The 18948-nt window shown below is 42.9% G+C and overlaps 1 protein-coding gene across 3 annotated transcripts in view; it reads right to left on the reverse strand.

The window, feature by feature from the left end:
• SLC4A3 (solute carrier family 4 member 3) overlaps nucleotides 1-14622 on the reverse strand; it is a 45315-nt gene extending 30693 nt beyond the window's left edge. The window contains exons 1-3 of one of the 3 annotated variants that reach the window (XM_033159776.1): nucleotides 14279-14622; nucleotides 9650-9802; nucleotides 6226-6382 (exon numbers count right to left, since the gene is read on the reverse strand). In XM_033159776.1, the coding sequence (XP_033015667.1) occupies nucleotides 6226-6382; nucleotides 9650-9703 (211 nt within the window). In that variant the 5' untranslated portion in view covers nucleotides 9704-9802; nucleotides 14279-14622. The remainder of the gene's footprint in view (nucleotides 1-6225; nucleotides 6383-9649; nucleotides 9803-14278) is intronic. The other 2 variants (XM_033159760.1, XM_033159768.1) reach the window with 2 other exon arrangements.
• Between the last annotated feature and the right edge of the window lie 4326 nt (nucleotides 14623-18948).

An 18948-nucleotide genomic window follows, 5' to 3' on the forward strand; every position in this document is an offset into this window, starting at 1 on the left:
AGAACAAAATTGAGTCAGGATCAGCTTTACCATAACATGGCTGTAGGTGGCAGCCTAGGGAAAGACTTTTGCTAAAGCAACCGATGAATGCTATATTTTTGAATGCAAAAACAACGAATTTCACTTCACTGAGTAAGTAGCAGCAGCATGGAATTCCAGATGGAATCTGGAAACTACACCTTACTGGCACAGTGAAGAGGCAGGGACTCCAACTAGTCCTGGGTGTGAGGATTTCACTGCTTCATCTAGGGTAGCCACTTACCAGTACACATTGTCAAAAAAGAGGAAACATATCACCAAAAAGAGAAGAGGGCACAGATTTATATGTACTGTAGAGATAAAATATTTGCAGGTGGGCACAGAATGACTATCATTTAAACAGAAGTACAATAGATTTCACCATAGTGGGAAGACTTGGACAAGGTGAACTGCATGCTTGCAGTCTGCTGAGCAGGTGTTAACTGGTGATGGGCAACTTCAAGGCCCCTGCTCTCCATTCCTATAGTTATTTACCCTTAAACTGGAGTTTGACTGGATAGCCCTTCAAATACAGAACTCTTCTCTTTAAAGTAGGGCTCGTAGCCACAGTAGTCCTATCAAACCAAAGCAAAATGCATGAGAAATGGCTGCAAGGCTCAAAAGAGTTCCAGAATATCTTTTAAGGAAGCAATCACCCATTCCCACCACCCTTCTGAGTAATACCCCTCCCCACTCTCTCACTATATATAAGGGTCTGGTGACTTCTATTTCAGTGTATCTGAGGTGTGCATGCAGACAAAAGCACATACGAAGAACAAACTTAGTTGGTCTCTAAGGTGCTACTGGAAGGATATTTTATTTATTTATTTATTTTGTTCTGACTATGGCAGACCAACACGGCTACCTACCTGTAACTGAAGCAATAGGAGTTAGCTTTAATATTTTTTCTAGGATGCTCAACTTTCTACCAGACAAATTACACTTTACACACAAATACAAATCACAAAGTCATAATCATTTTATTATTAATAAAAAACCACCCCCAGGAAGCCACAAATTTGACTGGAGGAGTGGTGAGAAAAGGGCGCTTAATCCTTTCCCACTAGCCGTTTTCCAATCAAGCTGCTTTTCCCCCCATGGGGAAAAAAGATAAACGAATCAGGGAAAAACAGCAGGAGGGAAAGAGTTAAAAAAATACCCTCTCCTCCTCACCAGTTCTATCAAACCTGCAGCCTCTTTTTCATTTTTAAAAAACTTGTTTTTCTTTTTTTCTTTTAAAAAAATGACACCATTGTGTCATTGCCCACATTTATGTGTAATATGTTGTTTTCCCCTTAGATGTGGTCTGATGAGGATGAGGGGGCTATCTTCAGAGTGAAGCCATGCTTATAAAGAAGAGATGCTTTGTGAAAGAAGAATCTTGATTGTTCTTGTTCCTGGGCTCAGCTGTGGCTTTGGCTGTGCATTACTCTCTGGAGTACTACTCTCCCTGATGTAGTTAGTTGTCCAAAGTCAGACCTGCCTTGTAAGATATTCCAGTAGAGTTCATGACTGTGATAGTGGAAGCATCCACATGAATGAGCACCGCTGAGCAGCCCCAAATACAAAGAAATCATCAGATGTCAGTGAAACAATCCAAGAAACAGCATTGATGTTTCCCTCAAAACAGCAGTGCACCATACAACTCTGTTCACCATCCAAAGCTGCCACCTTGCTTCCAGGTCTATCAGTCTAATCCTGTAAGTAAGAAACAACCCTGAATTTTACCAGTCCTTTTTAGCATTCACTTTGCCTCCCTTTTGTGAGTAAGCCATACTCTGGATCGGAATCAGTAGTGGTTGTTACTCAGGCTATGTGGTCTAAACAATGGTGTGTGCCACAAGTAGGAAGCTTGAACTTCTTACAGCCAAACAACAACAACAACAACTTCCTCAAAGACTACTCTGTGAAAATGCATATTTATAATTTTCATCACTATAATCTACATGCAGATATCATATAAAATTATATTATGTATCATATCTATACTCCTGACTAATATCCTCCATCAAAAAGTGACAAGACAACATGAAGGATCCAGCATGTATAAAACATCCTTAAACTACCATCATCATACATGGAAAAGAAGTGCCATAACATTTACAAGTTTCTACATGTTGCCAAGCAAAGCCCCCAAATAACTTCATGGATCATAACTTGACGGATCAGATTCCATCAATATTCCTGTGGTTTTTTCATTGTGTTTTGTGTTTTTGCTTTCAATGCTTTACTTGTTTGCTAGTTTATTATAGCTTTGATGCTGAAGGAAATTAGCTCAAGCACTGTCTCCATGGGAACTGCAATACAATTGGCCTAGAATGACATGGATTTGATTATGACAATCATACCAAATTACACCATGGCTTATACAAAAGGCGTGTCCTAAGTGATATTCTTTTAGCTTTAGCATTAACCTGCACCTCTGTTACTATAACTAGATACTGCCTACCAAATATAGGCTCAGACTTGTGTTCTGCTGTCTAGGCCAAGAGAATAAGTCATCCTGGAAATGGATCTAGAACTGTGACAATTATTATGACATAGGGCAATTTAAAAAACAACAACAATAAGAATTTGACCATTGTGTTCTTCTAAAATAAATATTCCTTTTGGGTAAGGCATATCGAAGCTTTGCTCAGGGTTTATTCTAAAATAGGTTTGTCTACACCACATTCCTCTCTACTTCTATGAAGCGGTTGAATCTTAATATAGCATATTATAGTCGTTAGTCTGTGGAGGGTAAGGACACTGGTGTTAAAATAGAAATGAAGTGCTTTGAGTTCACAGCTCAGAGCACTCTGGTTTTGGGGATGTTACCAGGCATCCCTGCATGTCCGAGGTCAAAGATCTGATGGAGTTTGACAGCATTTTAATTTGGAATTTAGCAATGAAGCTGAAGGATGCTCTGTGCAGCTTAGCAACGTAACACAGAATTAGTCCCCATCAGCACCAAAACTGCACATGCAGTTAAACATGTTGTTAAATGCAAGGGCTGCCATTTGCTTGTAAACAAACCAGAGCATGTCTTTGGAAACAGAAAACCATGAACTGCAACAGCCAGCATTTTGGGGGCAAGCAGAATAAATGTTGGTCAGAAATGTTTAATTGGTGGGAAATGAGTTAGCAATGATATGTACTATGAAAATCACTGGCTTATCTTCCACACACAGGAGGAACAACCCACCCACATAGCCTCCAACTTCCCAGGATTCAAACGCATTTCATTGACCATCATCCAGTCTACCAGGGCTTGCACGCACTGTCCTGTTTCAGATACTATGGAGAAAGAGCTGTGTGTCATCAGGGTATTGATGGCAACATGCTCCAAAACTCCAAATGACTGCTCCCAACGGCTTCATATAAATTTCAAAAACTTTTATTGCACTAGCCAAAGGCCATGGCATCATCCAAAAACAACAAGTGTCACTATATATACAGTAAAACCATAGTCAAATCCAGTGGCATAGGAAGCTGCTCGAGCACCCGGAGCGGCAAACATGACGTGCACCCGGGGGCGGGGTGTCGCTACATAGCGCGCATGTGCAGCGTCGCTATGTATGGCGCATACATCGTATGTAGCAACACCGTACATGCACTGTACATAGCGGGTTGCCGGCGCTGGCACTCCAGCGCCGAATGGACGGTGCCGGGATCCTCTGCTTGTGGCTGCAGCCGCAAGCAGAGGATACCGGAGCTATCCGTACGGCGCTGGAGCACCGCCACCGGCAAACCGCATGCCTTGTCACCCCCAGAGACGTGGCACCAGGAGCTCACCCCCCCCCCTCCGTTGCTACACCACTGGTCAAATCAACTAAAATTCTTTGTTATAGAAATAAAAGGTAGTTCTCATACAAAATGTACAAATCTCCAAGTCCCCTTTGCAGTTGATCACTAGTTTATTCAGGATTTTTTTGCCCTAAGCTTCCTAGCGGCTTCATGTAGATGTTAAATAACATTGGAGACAATGTGGAACACCGCAGCACAAGTGTCAGGGGCTTGAAGTGCCCCCCCCCCCAGTATTGCTCTTTGGACTCAACCACACAGGCAGGAACAGCACAAGTGTAGTACAGTGCCTCCAATGTCCACCCCACTCAGTCAATCCAGGAGGATACCATGGTCAATGGTATCAAATGCCACTGAGAGAACAAGTAAGAGTAACAAGGTCACAATCCCCCTGCCCCTCTCCTGATACAGGTCATCTATCAGGCAATCAAAGCTGATTTAGTCCCCAAAGCAGGCTTAAATCTAGATGGAAGTGGATCCAAGTGCCTGTGTTCACAATCAATTCTTGGTAGGGGAGCAGTTGCTTGTGCTGACTACGAGACACTGGTAGCACTGTAGTGGATTCTTCACACACCAAATTTTAGCTTGTCACTGCCAGCAAGACATCTGGGCTGTGTGCCTAGACCCCAGGGTCCTGCATGCACCACCGGCCACACATGCTTCCTTTGCTTGGTACTGGTGGCTATCATGCAGTAGTTGAAAATGGGCCTTGTATTTCTAATCAGTGGCTTGCTAGAATCCAAGCATGTTCACTAATAGTTATTCTTTTCATACTTAATTATTTTAATATTACAATCAAGGTGAAAACAGAAATAATATAAAAACAGGACTGACTGTCTATTTTTCAGCCTCTCTGTGGGCTTTCTCTAAGCTTCACAACAGAAATGACAGTTTCCCCCAACTTGGTGCTCTCCAGTAGTTTTGAACTACATTTCTCATCAACCTCAACCAGCAGCCAGATTGGGGGAAATCTGGATAGAATGAAAGTTAGCTGTCCTGTCACTTGTTTCTCCTCTATAGTTCAGGAAAACCTTTTTGTTAATTTTTCAAAAGTGCCACATGAGCATTTATTGATTGCCTTATTACCGGTACTGTACTTATATTTTTAAGTACAAAACTACTTTAGGGATGGGGGGATGTTCTTGATGATATTGCATGTATCTAGTAGCAAATCAGCCTGACAAACTTCCACCTCAAACTTGCAAAAAAATATATTAAGAAGTCAGCCATGGAATGGAAAGTAACATTCAGAATGAAACCAGTGAGAGTGCTTCCTCCAAGTCAGCCTCCTTGCTCTAAAAATATTATATGTGTATTCACAGTACCCTCTACACAAGAAGAAACAGCTGCTGCTGCTTCCATTCTCTCTCAGGATAGATGAACAAGGAAAATATGCCTCACCTGCAAGCACAAAGAAACTCTGTCACCTCCCACTGCCTCCCTCTATTTTTCCTAACAGTACAGAAATAAACAAGTTAATAATTTGGTTGAAGCCTGATATCTGGGACTCCAGCCAGACGAATATGTGAAACTAACTTCTTTGATAAATTCTAGGCAGCAACAGAAAAAACTGCCTGTCTATAGCCTGTTTGGCTTCCAGGAAGCAACCTCCAATAAGGTTTCATAGTGAAACAGCTTTACAATAAACTTTAAGGGGAGAATGAAATCAGATATTAGCTACTCAAAATCAATTGCCACCAGTCAGAGAGACAAATGGATAATTTGTACAGTAACTGATCAATATGATATATTGTCTATATATAGAATTAATGACAATATTTGAAGTCAAATAATTGAAACTTTTACTTGTGAATCCTTTCCCCCCTAGATATCAGATTTCAGTTTGAAAATGTTGGGTTGCCACTGAAATGTTACTACTGACATATACACACTCGTTTCACCAAATTCTCCAAACAGTGTTGCAAAAGTTGAGTATAAGTTTTTGAAAAGCAAAATGTAAAGTTCACTTCTTAAAATATCATTTCCATTTGTTTCAGTTCTAGTTGGATTGGGTAAACTCTAGTACTTCCGAGCTTGATGGTATGGAAAGACCATAAATGTTTTACACACACAGGGCTGCCATACGTCCGGAATTTCCCGGACATACCCCAGGTTTCATCTGCCGAATATAGCATCCGTGCGGAACTTTCAGAAATCGATTACAATTCCTGGGGAAATCCAGATTTTATTTTATTTTATTTTTTAAAAAAGCTCAAAATCACAATTGGGGGGGGGGGGGGAGGCAGTATTGTAAAAAAAAAAAAAAAAAAAGCCGGATTTTCACTTTTTGAAATATGGCAACCCAAAAATAGGCTATTGTAAGCAGGCTTTCCATATCATTAAATATGGTTCCTACCTGAAGGCTGTGCTTGGTCTGTGCTCTGATTGTAAGCTGGGGCCATTTTGTTTATAAGACATACGTACATTCAAAGTCGCTCTCGCTGTAGCTGCGACCTAGCTTCTCCTGGTCTCTTAGCACAGACTTGCTGATCAAGTCTCCGAACCGTTCGATAGCCAAGGTCTTGTCCAAATCCTCCTCATCCTCCGTGCCAGGAAAGGCCGTCTCAGCACCCTCCCCATCCTGCACACAAATCCACAGAAATGATAAATCACACAGTGCCTGAAAACAGTCTCTTGATACAGAGAGGCATAGAAAAATGCTAACCCCTTTTCCCTGTTCCCAGTCTCCTTCCCCAATAGTTCGCATATTCACATTTCACAATGATGGGGTCACAAGAGCCCACAAAACAACAGAAAGCAAAATGTTTGGCAGGGTTGTCCACCCAGATATCTATTTAAATTGAACTTGCCTTCCTAATCTTGCCTGCCTTCTTCCCCAGATTGGGACTGTGAAGTTTATTGTCGTGTGCACTGTACAATTTTAGATATCCAGAAGGTGAACAACAGACTGTGTCCAAATCCATCTGTTCAAGACCCTCCTTTACTCTCTCCTCTTGTTCTCTCTCCACTCCTCTATGATCAGTGTCTCTCACAATCTGATATTTTAACTGTCAAGTTCTTTTTCATCCCCTCCTGCATTCCAGAAAGGAGAAGATCCCTTGGTCTCCAGTTTATTTGAAGGGCGGGAGGAGCAAAGCCAAAAAGAGATTGGATAAATGGCGATTCACCTCAGGAGACAGGTAGAACAAGAAATATAGGGCATAGGCTTGGATCGCGAGATCCAATGTTGGCTAGTCCATGTCACAGTTGTCTGATGTTTCCTATTGGTTGCCTACAGAGCACACCTGTGTGATCCCAGACTCCCTCCCCTCCCATCTGATCCTCTGGTCTTTTTCTTCCATCTTGCCTTCTTCTATCCCGAGTCTTTACCACAGGCTCTGACCCCATCCCATGCTCTCCCTCACAATCTTTCACTTTGGAATATCTGTTATGGCCACTTTACTGTACAGCTCTGGATACCTCCCCTTTCTTTCTGGATCCATTTCAGTCCTTCCTATGCCTTTTCCAAGCACCACAGTTCAATCCTGCAGCTATGAGCTCTGTCAGTTTTACCCCTTACCAATCCTCAGCTGCAGACACTGGTTAAAAGAAGAAGAATTCCTGTCAATTTAGCCTGAAATGCTGGTGCCAAGCTGTTGTGGACTCCTCGGTTACCATGGCAACACAGTAGGCCCAGCAGTGACAGGTCCTTGCTGAACCAGAATAGGAAGTAAAACCGCTGAACAGCTCCCAACACCCACCCCTAGCTAAACAGTCAAGAAAAGCTACATTATCTGCGCTACTGTGCATCTGTACATAATACACATGCAGGTGTGTAGGTACACTTTTGCCATTGCTCCTGGAAAGGCAGGGCCCCCCTGCACAAGGGCTTAATCTGAGACAGGGCTCAGCCCTGGAATTTGCTTTCAGCTACAGGACTAATTCCTGGTGCATTTAAAGAGTACCTGCAAGGTTGTGAAGGAAGCACATTTCACTCAACATGGAGCGATCACAGCTGAACTTACACAGCAGAAAGTATGATAAAGGATTTTTTAGGCCTGAACCCCTGCGCCTATCATTTTAGACATTAAGGATTACTTTGAAGCATCATTTCTGGTGGATCTTGAAGGAGCCTGGTCTAAGGTGCAGGGCACAGAATACATGACTAGATTCCCTCCATATAGAGAATCAAAGTTGCAGACATATTGTGATATAGACACTCCAAATGTAAAATAAATAAATAATAATTTAAAAATAGCTTTATTCAGAGGACTTCACATGGAGAATGAAAACAAAGTAAAGATCGGTCATTTCTTTCAGACATGAACATCTCATAATATCACAAAATCACACAAGTCAGTTGTTCAAGTCCACAATTATTTGCTTCATGCGCCAAAAATTTATAGTAACCATCTTTTGATCCACAGGTTATATAGTGAATACCAGTGATATAGTGAGTTCCTGATCACCTGGGGCAGCCTTGTAACAATACTTGCAGAATGAGTGACTCCACCTCCAAAATCTTACATTCAGTATTTCTAGATTCCTATCAGATAACTCTAGCTTTCACTAGCCTGATTAAGGCTATAGGTTATTATGTCGTATCAGCAACAAATCTATGTCACATTGCCCTCTCATTCTTTGTAAAGCACCATATGCATAAATAGTGCTATATTGATATATTCTATAATATTGCAAAATGACTGGCTGACTAGTATCACTGATCCATATAGAAAAAGTTGATCCTATGCAACCATCTGTAGACAGAGGCTTTCTGTTTCTCTTGACCATCACTAGGAAAGCCCAGTCCATAAATATATATTAAAAACAGGAGAGCTTGGATCTCAAGAGAATTTAGTTTTTAAAAGCTATGGAATTAAAGTTTCCTGTTGTTGCCCCTGCAGCTACCCCCACCCACTAAAAAACATATCAGGGGGGATTGCCCAAAATTAGGTGGAGGCCTGCCTTCTTTTGGTCAGTTTTCCCCTTCCCCAGAAACCCCCTGTGCCCCATTGCACATTATTCATACAGGCCTTCACCCTCTGGAAAAGGCTTTTGTGACGTGAAGTTGACTTCAGGAAGACGTAAGGGAACTGGACACTTTTATTCCATGACCTTCCTTGAGTTAACTTATCTTAGGATCAAACCCAATGCCTTTTAAAACTCATTTCTGGGTATTAAAGAGGGGAAATGCTTTGAGCTATCACTTCTGGAATACAAAACTTCAAAGAATAAACACTGCTGCAATGTCTTCAGAAGGGTAGTCATGTTAGCCTGCCACAGAAAAAGCAAGTCTTGTGACACCTTAAAGATTTAAAGAGCTCTAGCCTTAAACTTATGTCACAATTTATCCCAATCTGTATAGGATCTGAAATGTTTTTTATGTGAAATTGTTTTTGTTTTTAAGATATGGAATTGTTTAAAGCTGTTTTTATTTTCTGTGTTTTTGTGGGAAAGTTGCTTAGAGATATTTATGAGCAGCAATTCATAAATGGAATCATATAACTAAATTTGGTTAGTCTTAAGTGCTATACGACTTGTTTTCACTGGTTGTGCAAATCTGTTGTGCTTTTTTCCTCTTGACGCCAGTGAACTAGCTAGGGTATAGATTTTCCCACGTAATGTGTGAACTGAGAAGACTCTGAGAAGGGCTCATAGTCAAAGAACTTCAGTCAAAAGAACTGCAGTAATTTGTACACAAATCTCATTTTCCACAGCAAAAATGTTTTACCAGTGCTTGAAAAGCAAATCTATTATATATATATATATATATATATATATATATATATACACATATATATATATATATCTCAATGGACCTGGCGTGCTCTGGTCCATGGGGTCACGAAGAGTCGGACATGACTGAACGACTGAACAACAACAACAATATATCTCAAAAAAAAATCACCTGCTGCACTGTAGTGAAGATGCCTCCCAAAGGAGCATTTTTTCCATCTGCCATCTTGGTTTAAGATCTATGGACCGTCATGCAATGTTCGGGCAAATATCAACCCTTCTCTTTCATTAGCAGGCAACCAGTAAGTCTGAGGCGTGGCATAACCTGTGGAGAAAGGATAGAACACATGGACATCTGGACCAGAGAAATGGCAAGGGTGTGTAGCTATATTTGTGATGAATAAGAACTAATGGAAAGTTAAGAGCCACAGCTCAGAATCATGCGACACCCTTACGCAAGACACTGAGTTTTAAATTAATTATAAGCACTCAGAAAAGTGACCTGGATATTGCTATGGACAGCTCAACAACTTGCTTGGCTCAGATTGCATGCCACTAAGTGTCAGGATGTAAAAGGAATGGCGTGTGGCATAATAATAATGATAAGTCTAATGATGTCCTCCTCTGGAGAGTCATGTGCCATTCCAGTCACTAATCTCATAAAGAAAAGGGGGTGGGAAGTGTGCTGTGTACTGGGTTATGTGGAGGGAAAGCCTTTTTATGGGGATAGAAAAAGGACTTTGAGAGCGCAGGCAAACTGCTTGAGATGACACAACAGATGTTTGTAAATAATAAACAGCAAAGCAAAGGAAAATGATTGCAAGGGTTAAAAGGCAGTAATTTATAGCTAATCAAGGAAGCATAGCTGAGTAATCCCTCTGTTTGCGTAAGCCCTACGTAGCTACTGGGTTTCACTGAGCAGAGACTTGGTCTCTTAATAGCCCTCTGGGGATTTTCTGTCTTCTCTTCAAAATAGTTGGACAAAGTAGACTGTGGATAGCATTGCTTCCTTGCTGGATTTAAATAGGACTCATGAGAGGGTCCCCCCTCCCACCTGGCTAGTTTTTTTAAAAAAAGAGCTCCATTTCAGTTTTAAGCGCTGGTCAGCTTTCAATATGTGTATGTCTCCATACATTAAAGCATACAAATGGTTGTTTTGTCTGGGAGAGGAAGTAAACTCTCCTCTGGGACAGGAATTGCAAAAGTCTCTAAGCAATAGGATTGCAGGTAACATTAAACTGCTTTTGTGGATCTAGGCTGCAATCCTATACACATTTACCTGGGAGTAAGTCCCATTGAGCTTAATAGGACTTACTTCTGAACAGACGTGTATAGGATTGCTCTTAGTGTACAAATTGAGGAAATAATGACACGCAATAAACAAACAAACCCCAGTTAGTCATACATTGTTAGAGCTCCTGGAAAAGCATTGTAAACAGCTTTCTTGAAAACAACATTTCAGCACAGAAGAGTGTCAGAAACATACTGGTGCAGGCTTGCAGAAATTCTGGTAAATGTTGGGCTAAGAATTTGACTAAACCTAACCATAATTAAGACAGTAATAGATTTCTGAGACAAGGAATGCCTCTGCAATCACTAAGCTGGAGCCTGCTGTTTCTTCAACATCTAATTATCCCTGAATGTCAAAATACTGCTCCTTGGGCGATAATAGCTATTGTGTAGCTTAGATGACCAACACCCTGCCCTGTAATAGTGAATGTACCACTTTTGCTAATTGCAATTATAAACATGCACTTTATTTCTTGCTTTAATTTGCCTCTGTAACTTTCAACTCACTGTACTTTGTGTTGGCTTGGGCTGATCTTGACAAACCATTTCCTCCTGAGTAGTCCCAAAAGAAGTTTTGTAAACTTAATTCAGTGCCTCCAGAGCAAGTTTGTTAAGACTGCTGCTGGTATTGTCTAAAAATGAATTAGGGTCTCCTATGCATGTAGATGATTCTAGCTAAAGTTGATTCTAGCCGCCCTGAGCCCAGTTTTTTGGCTGGGAAGGGCGGGGTATAAATAAAAATTTATTATTATTATTATTACATACACATGCAGCACAAAGTATATCTGCCTGTAACACCCACATACCATCTTATTTTTGTTTTGTTTTGCTTTTAACCAGAGTTGCCAGGAATTGAACCGGGGACCTTCTGCATATGAAACATCTTCCTTCTCCTATCTAACACTGAGCTTGGGTTCATCCATTCATTAATGTATGTATGTGTCTATGATGCCATGAATAAGGGGTGCTTGGGGGACCTCTGGGTTGGAGAGTATTACTTTCCATGCAGTCTCAATACTCATTTATTTAGAACGTAAAAATGAAAGAATTCCCCCTTTCAAAATGTATAGAACGCCATGAGAAGGGACTGAGAAAGTGGACTGACTCCAAAATAGAAACATAGTTTGTGGGGTTGAGTATTCAACAATGACCTGGGACGTCTAAGTTTGACTTTCCATCCAACCATGAAGCTCATTGGGTGACTGAATCACTTTCCCTCTCTCTCAGCCCAACCTACTTCAAATGGTTGTTGTGAGGATAAAAGGGGACACACACCATGTAATTAGGTATACGTTTCTGTTATCACAGATGGACATATGATATTGCCTTTTACTTGACAGAGCATCGGTCCCATTCAGCCCAGTATTTCTTTATGCTGACTGGTAAGTAGTTCTCCAAGGGTTTGCAGCAGAGGACTTTCTCTTTATCTGCTACCTGATGATTTTAACTGGAAATGCCAGGGATTGAGCCTGAGCATGCACTCCCTTTCCATTATGGTCAGTGTGTTATACATCCTCTTCACAAGGGTTTCCCCTGCCAAGACCATACTCAGACAAAAGGGTGGCAGTTCAAGACTGCAGCAATGCAAGAATGGGATCATTTGCATTTGACATTTGCCCTCGCCCACTCCATTCAGTTGGTTACATACTAGGACTGGGAGTGCTCGAGAGGGTAAGGCGGAGGAGGGAACTTGAGAAAAGTAGATGTCAGTAACAGTAGCAGGACATGGCTCTGTGGAAAGCCCCAAACAGACATTCCGTGGGACTGTGGCCCAGAGTGGAGGAGGCAGGGAAGGGGCAGCTGCATGGCTAGGAACAGCTGGAAGCAGGGGAGAAGTGGGGGAGGAAGGAAAACAGTGACAGAGGCTACGATGTCAACCAGATTTTTGCATGATGCTCTTGGTTGGCAAGGAAACTTTTGCCTTCTCTTTACCAGAAGCTGGAAGAAAGTGGAACTCCTCCCACCACTGTACCTGCACGCCAGTCCTGCTCCTACTGCATTTGTGCTGCTCAAACAGCTGTTAAAGAGTCAGCAAGTCTTACTGGGAGTGATTGACAAGGACATTAATCTAGTAAAGCCATGTGCTGTGGACACTTCCTTTAAAGGCTGCTGTTAATAGGCCAGATGGGCCACTGATGCTGACGATTAAAGCAGCTCTTAATTCTTACGACCTTTTATAGCCTTGCCAATAATGTATCTTTCTCTCATACAAGCCAGTATCATTTTACTTGGACTCCCTTGTCTATTTGCCTAGCTGTCCCCACTTTTACATTCAGACTATGGGGGCTTTGAGGCCATGTATTTATACACTGCTGAGCGTGGTCAGGGCGCGGCTCATACCTGAAGCTTGTTAGACCCATGGCAATAAACAAGAGGAGGAAGAAAAGGACAGATTTGATTAGAGAGATGCACGTCACTCCCAAATGATAGGCTGTTGGCGCCAAAGGAAGACCAAGAGATGGACAAGATGCAGTGTCCTGTGCAACAGAGCAGGAGACAAGGGCTCAAAATCTCACTCAGCGCATGCCCAAAGTTCAAACCCCTGCCTGAGGAGGAAGTGACCCCTGAATATGATAAGAAACTGGAGACATGGAGCACGCACTGAGATAATAATGAGCAGAAGATGGGACTGAACTGAAGGCATGACATGTACAAAAGCACACGCACACAAATGAGAGTGTCTATGCCAGGAATACTGTGGCATATGCATATTTTGGAGGGATCGCAGTGGTGGTTAATTTCTGTGTGTGAGCAGTGCTGGAGCTTGCACCTAACTGACAGGCACACCCTCTGACCTGGAAGCCCTGGCCACTGATCCTACAAGCACAGTTTGGTGAGGGGAAAGTACTCTATACATGCTCAGAGGCACTCTCATCTGCATTGCTTCAAATTTTCCCAAACTGAGACCTGCTCCCTAGAGCTGAGTCTCAGCTCATATTACCCCCCCCTCTCTCTCATCAAAGGATTGCTGATTTATTGCACTAGATTTTGCACTGGGGGAGGGGGCTTGCATTGTCACTTGTCATGTTCAGGAGGCTCCAGATTTCCCAAGCAGGACACATCACTGGCATCTTCTGTGGGCATGTCCAAATGTGGGCATGCTGGGCGGTGAGAATGCAGACACATGCACGGCCTGTTCTGAAATGTTCTCCCTCCCCTTATTCTGCTCTCCAAACAACTCACAAAGCATGCACATACCCTGCAGTCTCCTCTGCTGCCCTGGCAGATGCTTAGGGGGCCCTCACTCCCTTTTATTTCATTTTATTTAATTTTTTTGCAGCAAGGACTTGACACTCCAGAGAAAGAAAGCCCCAAACCTGTGTGCCAAGCACGAGAGAGGCGAAGGCAAGCCCATCAAAAAGAGTCCTGCTATGAGATCCACAGCTTTGCTCCCTGAGGAAGACTCTCTCTCTCTTTCTGCCCTGCACCTGGCAATGTCAGGGACCGGAGGATGCTGGACCAGGATGGGATGAAGGCAGGAGTGGGGGTGGGGAAAGAGGCTATACTGTACCTCGCTGCTGATGAGAAGGAGAGCTGCCTGCCTCCAGCCAGGGGTCCACCGAATTCACGCTGCTGTGACTGGCCTCTTCTTGCCCTTCCTCCTCCTGCTGCTGCTGCTGCTGGAGATCACTCAACATGTGTCCATTTCCCTGCTAGTGGCTCAGGTAGGGCGGCTGTTTGAAACACCTCCTCTCCTCCGCCACCACCTCTGCCTCCTCCTCTTCAGTGCAGCAGCAGCAGCAGCTTCCTGCTCCTCCTGCAGGCAGCCATCCGCTGTTACTGGCTCTGCTTGGAGACGAGCTGCACATTGGCTGCTCTGGCTCCCTTATTTAAAATTCTGTGTGGCGAGCCGCTCAGGCTATGAGTCACTCGCTGCTTTTCGCCGAAGCAGGCAGCAGCTGAGCCGAGTGGCTATTCTGGAGAGTCACAGGATGGTGGGAGGGAAGGAGGGACGCCAAGTCACCTCCCTTGCTAAGACAGCCTCACTGGCACCTCCACACCCAAGGAGCATGATGGCACTGGGGCAAAGCCGCATGGCCGGGCAACGCAGTGGTGAAGGCACCACTTGATGCCTGTACACAATCTTCCATCTCTCAGACGTGCCAACAAATGAAATATTGGGGTGGGGAGAGGTAAGCCCTGCCCAACATAATTGATCACAAGACGTGGAGCACACACACGATTTGAACGGCAATGCCCTTCAACTTTGGGGACCCTAGCTCCCTCAAACATTTTATTGGGGGAACCGAAGGGACATCGGCCCCAAGGAGTTGGCTCCTATGCCATCTTTACAAACCAACTTGCATGATGCATTGTTATTCCAAAGTGTTGCACATACCAAATTGAGAATGATACCAGTGGCTAAGAGATTCAGCCCTCCTGGGGCTTCTTAATGAGTTTTGAGGTTTTGGCTTTTTAAACTTTAAAGACTGAATTCTTAATCCATGTTTTACATTGCAGCTGTATTTTTAAAAATTGTTTATCATGAATCTTAACTTTTTTTAAAAAAAAAAAATGCACGCTGCCCAGAGAATTTCAATTATGGGGCATCATAGTAATACAATTCAATAATAATAAATAAATCATCAAAGAGCTCCCGCTTTGAATCTCAACACTGTTATGAACTCACTTAGGCAAGCCACTCTTTCTCAGATGTACCTTGCAGGGTTGTTGTGAAATTACATATTAGATAATGTGCTGCAGGGCAGACTCAATACTTTGTGATGCCTGAGGCACAGCAGCAAATGTGCCTCTCACCTCCCAAATCAAAGTGCATAGGGTCTAAGACAAAAAAAAAAATCCCACAAGCACCACTCTCTGAAAAATAAATAACACATTAACAACAAATGAAAAAATATTTGCTGCCATTATATCCAGGCTGCCTCATTCTCATTAATGATGGGGCCAACTCTGATAATACAAGCAAAGTGCTTTGAATACTTGCAAATGCTATACAAATTTCAACTATTATAATTCCTGTGCAAATTTTTGTGCCAGTTTTAAGTGACCTCGGGTGCTTTAGCTGAGAGGTGCCCCATGAATAACCAAGCAAACAAATAAATTATCACACATGTTGTGTTAACAAAACAAAAATATAATTTTAATGGGAAATTGTGTGTGTGTGTGTGTGTGTAAATTTAAAGCAGCCTTACATCTGAAACTAAAGCCAGGTTAAAGTGTATTATTTATAAAGAGACACTACGCATGATAGGATTTTTTTCACAGGTGCATGTGAAACAAAACACAGGATTTTTTGTTTGTTTAAAATCTATGCACAATCAGCTGTTTGCTAATCTTGTCAACTCAATAAACCATACATTTAAAAAAAGTATTCCTTGTCCCTGCGCTATAATATAGGACACAAAAAGTAGTTCTTCTGCTCCCACCCAAATTAGACCTGATTATTTAACCTTCAACTGTTTTCTCAAAAGTGTGTTAACATGAATGACAGGAGCAACTGTTGGTGCCCTATTATAATTCTTTCATAAGGGAAAGCTTTGACATGAAAATTGAGAATTTATCTCCCAGAGAGGAGAGAGCAGACCTGCTCTGTGGATCAAGAAGGAGTTCCTACACCCAAAGCTGGTCCTTAATTTATTTATTCATACATACATACATATATGCACACACACTTATTGGAACAATTCACAGACTACTTAGAATGCAGTAGGAGCATTTAAGTCACCCAACTGACCTCAGTGGGTTAACTGATTTTAAGTGACTTGCAGGTGACTACAGTACTTAAAACTCTTAGTTCCACCAAACATTTGTAGGCCTACTTTGCAGTGAGTTATTCCCAAATGAGCAATGGAAGGATTTTATCAAGAAACATAGCTAAGGGCTCATCCACAGTTCTGGTTGTGCTGTGCCTAGAAAACATGGGTCTGAGCAGTTAGTGTGGATGAACCTTTAGTCACAGCTAAGTTTCTGGATGGGATTTTTTTTTTTTTTTATCTCCCACATCTATTGTACTGGCGCGCATGCAGATTTGAATTCCATACCTTAAAGCAGGTGTGGAGAACTTGTGACCTTCCCCATGTTGTTGGATTCCAACTCCTATCAGCCCCAACCAATATAGCCAGTGGTCAGTCCAACAACTTCTGGGTGCGGGCACACAGGTTCCCCACCCCTGCTTTAAATAATGTGTAGACAAGAGGTAACAGCAATGGATTAAAGCACTGGGCTCACAATAATAACTGATTAATGTAAGCATAGGGGATTTTTTAGAATTATGACTTGCTGTTATAGTTATGAAGATAAATAAAATAAAAATAGAAGCAGAAAAGCTGAAGGAACATGGCTTGGACTTCCTATAAATTCTAACTAAAGCTTTAGGCATGCACACCTGATGAGGGGCCTTTCTTGTACTGTACAAAAATAGGAAGGCTCTGTCCTGATGTGATATGAAACTTGGTTCTTTGCAAAGCAATGTCAAACCTGAGAATGTCTTCCCTTTGACCTTCATTCACTAATGACTCTGTGAATAAGGAATCCGTAAACACCCATCAAACATTTGGTTAATACTAAGAACTCCCATACAATTGGAGGACCATGCTGTGCGCAGCATGGCTTGTTTTATTTGTTTTAAGGTGTATGTGTGCATGTGCAGCATGGTGAGGGAGAAATGCAAGGGCTCAACAGAGAACCAGACGTCTACAAAGGCACACTAAATGGAGCTATCCTGACTACTCAGCACAGATCGTCAGAAACAAAGACAGAACAGGTTTTCAGTAAAACTTCTCTGGAAACTGGCAAAAGATCCAAGAAACATGGCTGTGCATTTATTTCTGTCCTAACCCACAATTCCCAGGGTTCAGGCCCTTCTGAAAACAGAAGGTGGTACAGTACTGCAGTGTTTTTCAACCTTTTTTGGGCAAAGGCACACTTGTTTCATGAAAAAAATCACGAGGCACACCACCATTAGAAAATGTTAAAAAATTTAACTCTGTGCCTATATTGACTATATATAAAGTAATTCTCTTGAATAGGAATCAAATAAACACAAAGAAAGTATTTTATAATTCTTGGACTTAAGAGCAGGGGTCCCCAAACTAAGACCCGGGGGCCGGATGTGGCCCAATCACCTTCTAACTGCTGCCTGCGGATGGTCCAGGAATCAGCGTGTTTTTACAGAATTGGAACCTGTCCTTTTATTTAAAATGCATCTCTGGGTTATTTGTGGGGCATAGGAATTTGTTCATATTTTTTTCAAAATATAGTCCAGCCCCAAGTAAGGTCTGAGGGACTCTAGTCTTGTACCTGAGTGACTTTTTGTGACAAAGACATGAGTGGAGAAGCTCCTGAGACATCCTGACATGATATAATTAACTGCCATGCCACACTTGAGAGCCCAGCCAATGTGGTGTTTCCCTTTTTTGTGATGATCTTGTGCTTTGGGAAGTTCAAAGAGGTTGAACCAGCAAGTGCGAAAAAAATGCAAAAGGAAACCTACACATCCTAATTATTCATCATTTATTAGCAAAGTGCTCTCACCCAGCTGAAAGGAGCCAGGCTTCTTATTTCCTCCAAACAGCAAAAGAATTCTTAATTAATTTATGTAGGTTGGAGATTACTGCACTTTGGGAAACATTTCCCTTGAGAGGTTATAGATGCGGTTTTGCATCCGATTTGGTACTGAATCCTCTCTCTCTCCCCCCCCCTCCCCGGCCTCCGCCTCGCGCGCGCTATTTCCAAGCCCCCACCCACGTCCACCGCCGGCTCCCTCCTCCTCATCTCCAGCCCGCTCTTTCCACCCCCCCTCCCGCTTCTAAGATGCGCGCGCCTACATTGGCCTCGGAACCCCACTCGCGACAAAGCGCGCACGGCGCGCAGGATCCCTTCAGGGCCACGGCGACGGCCGAGGAGGCGGGGAACTCCGGCAGGCCGGAGGGCGCTGACGATTGGCCGGCAGGAGGGCAAAGGAGGGAGGGAGGCGCTTTTGAGGCGGCTGGCCCGGCTGCCGCATCCAGGGCCGTGCAATGCAGTGCAGTGTAGCCTCGGCGCTGCTGGGGCAAGGCGGGTGTCTCTTTTCGGCTCTGTGTACAAACGCGCGGGCTGACCCTGATTGGCTGAAGGAAGGCAACAACAATGGCCGGGACGTTTTGCCCACGGCACACCAGGCAACATCTCGCGGCACACTAGTGTGCCGCGGAACAGTGGTTGAAAAACACTGCAGTACTG

The sequence above is a fragment of the Lacerta agilis genome, chromosome 1 (genome assembly GCF_009819535.1).
Source record: "Lacerta agilis isolate rLacAgi1 chromosome 1, rLacAgi1.pri, whole genome shotgun sequence".
Lineage (NCBI taxonomy): Eukaryota > Metazoa > Chordata > Lepidosauria > Squamata > Lacertidae > Lacerta > Lacerta agilis.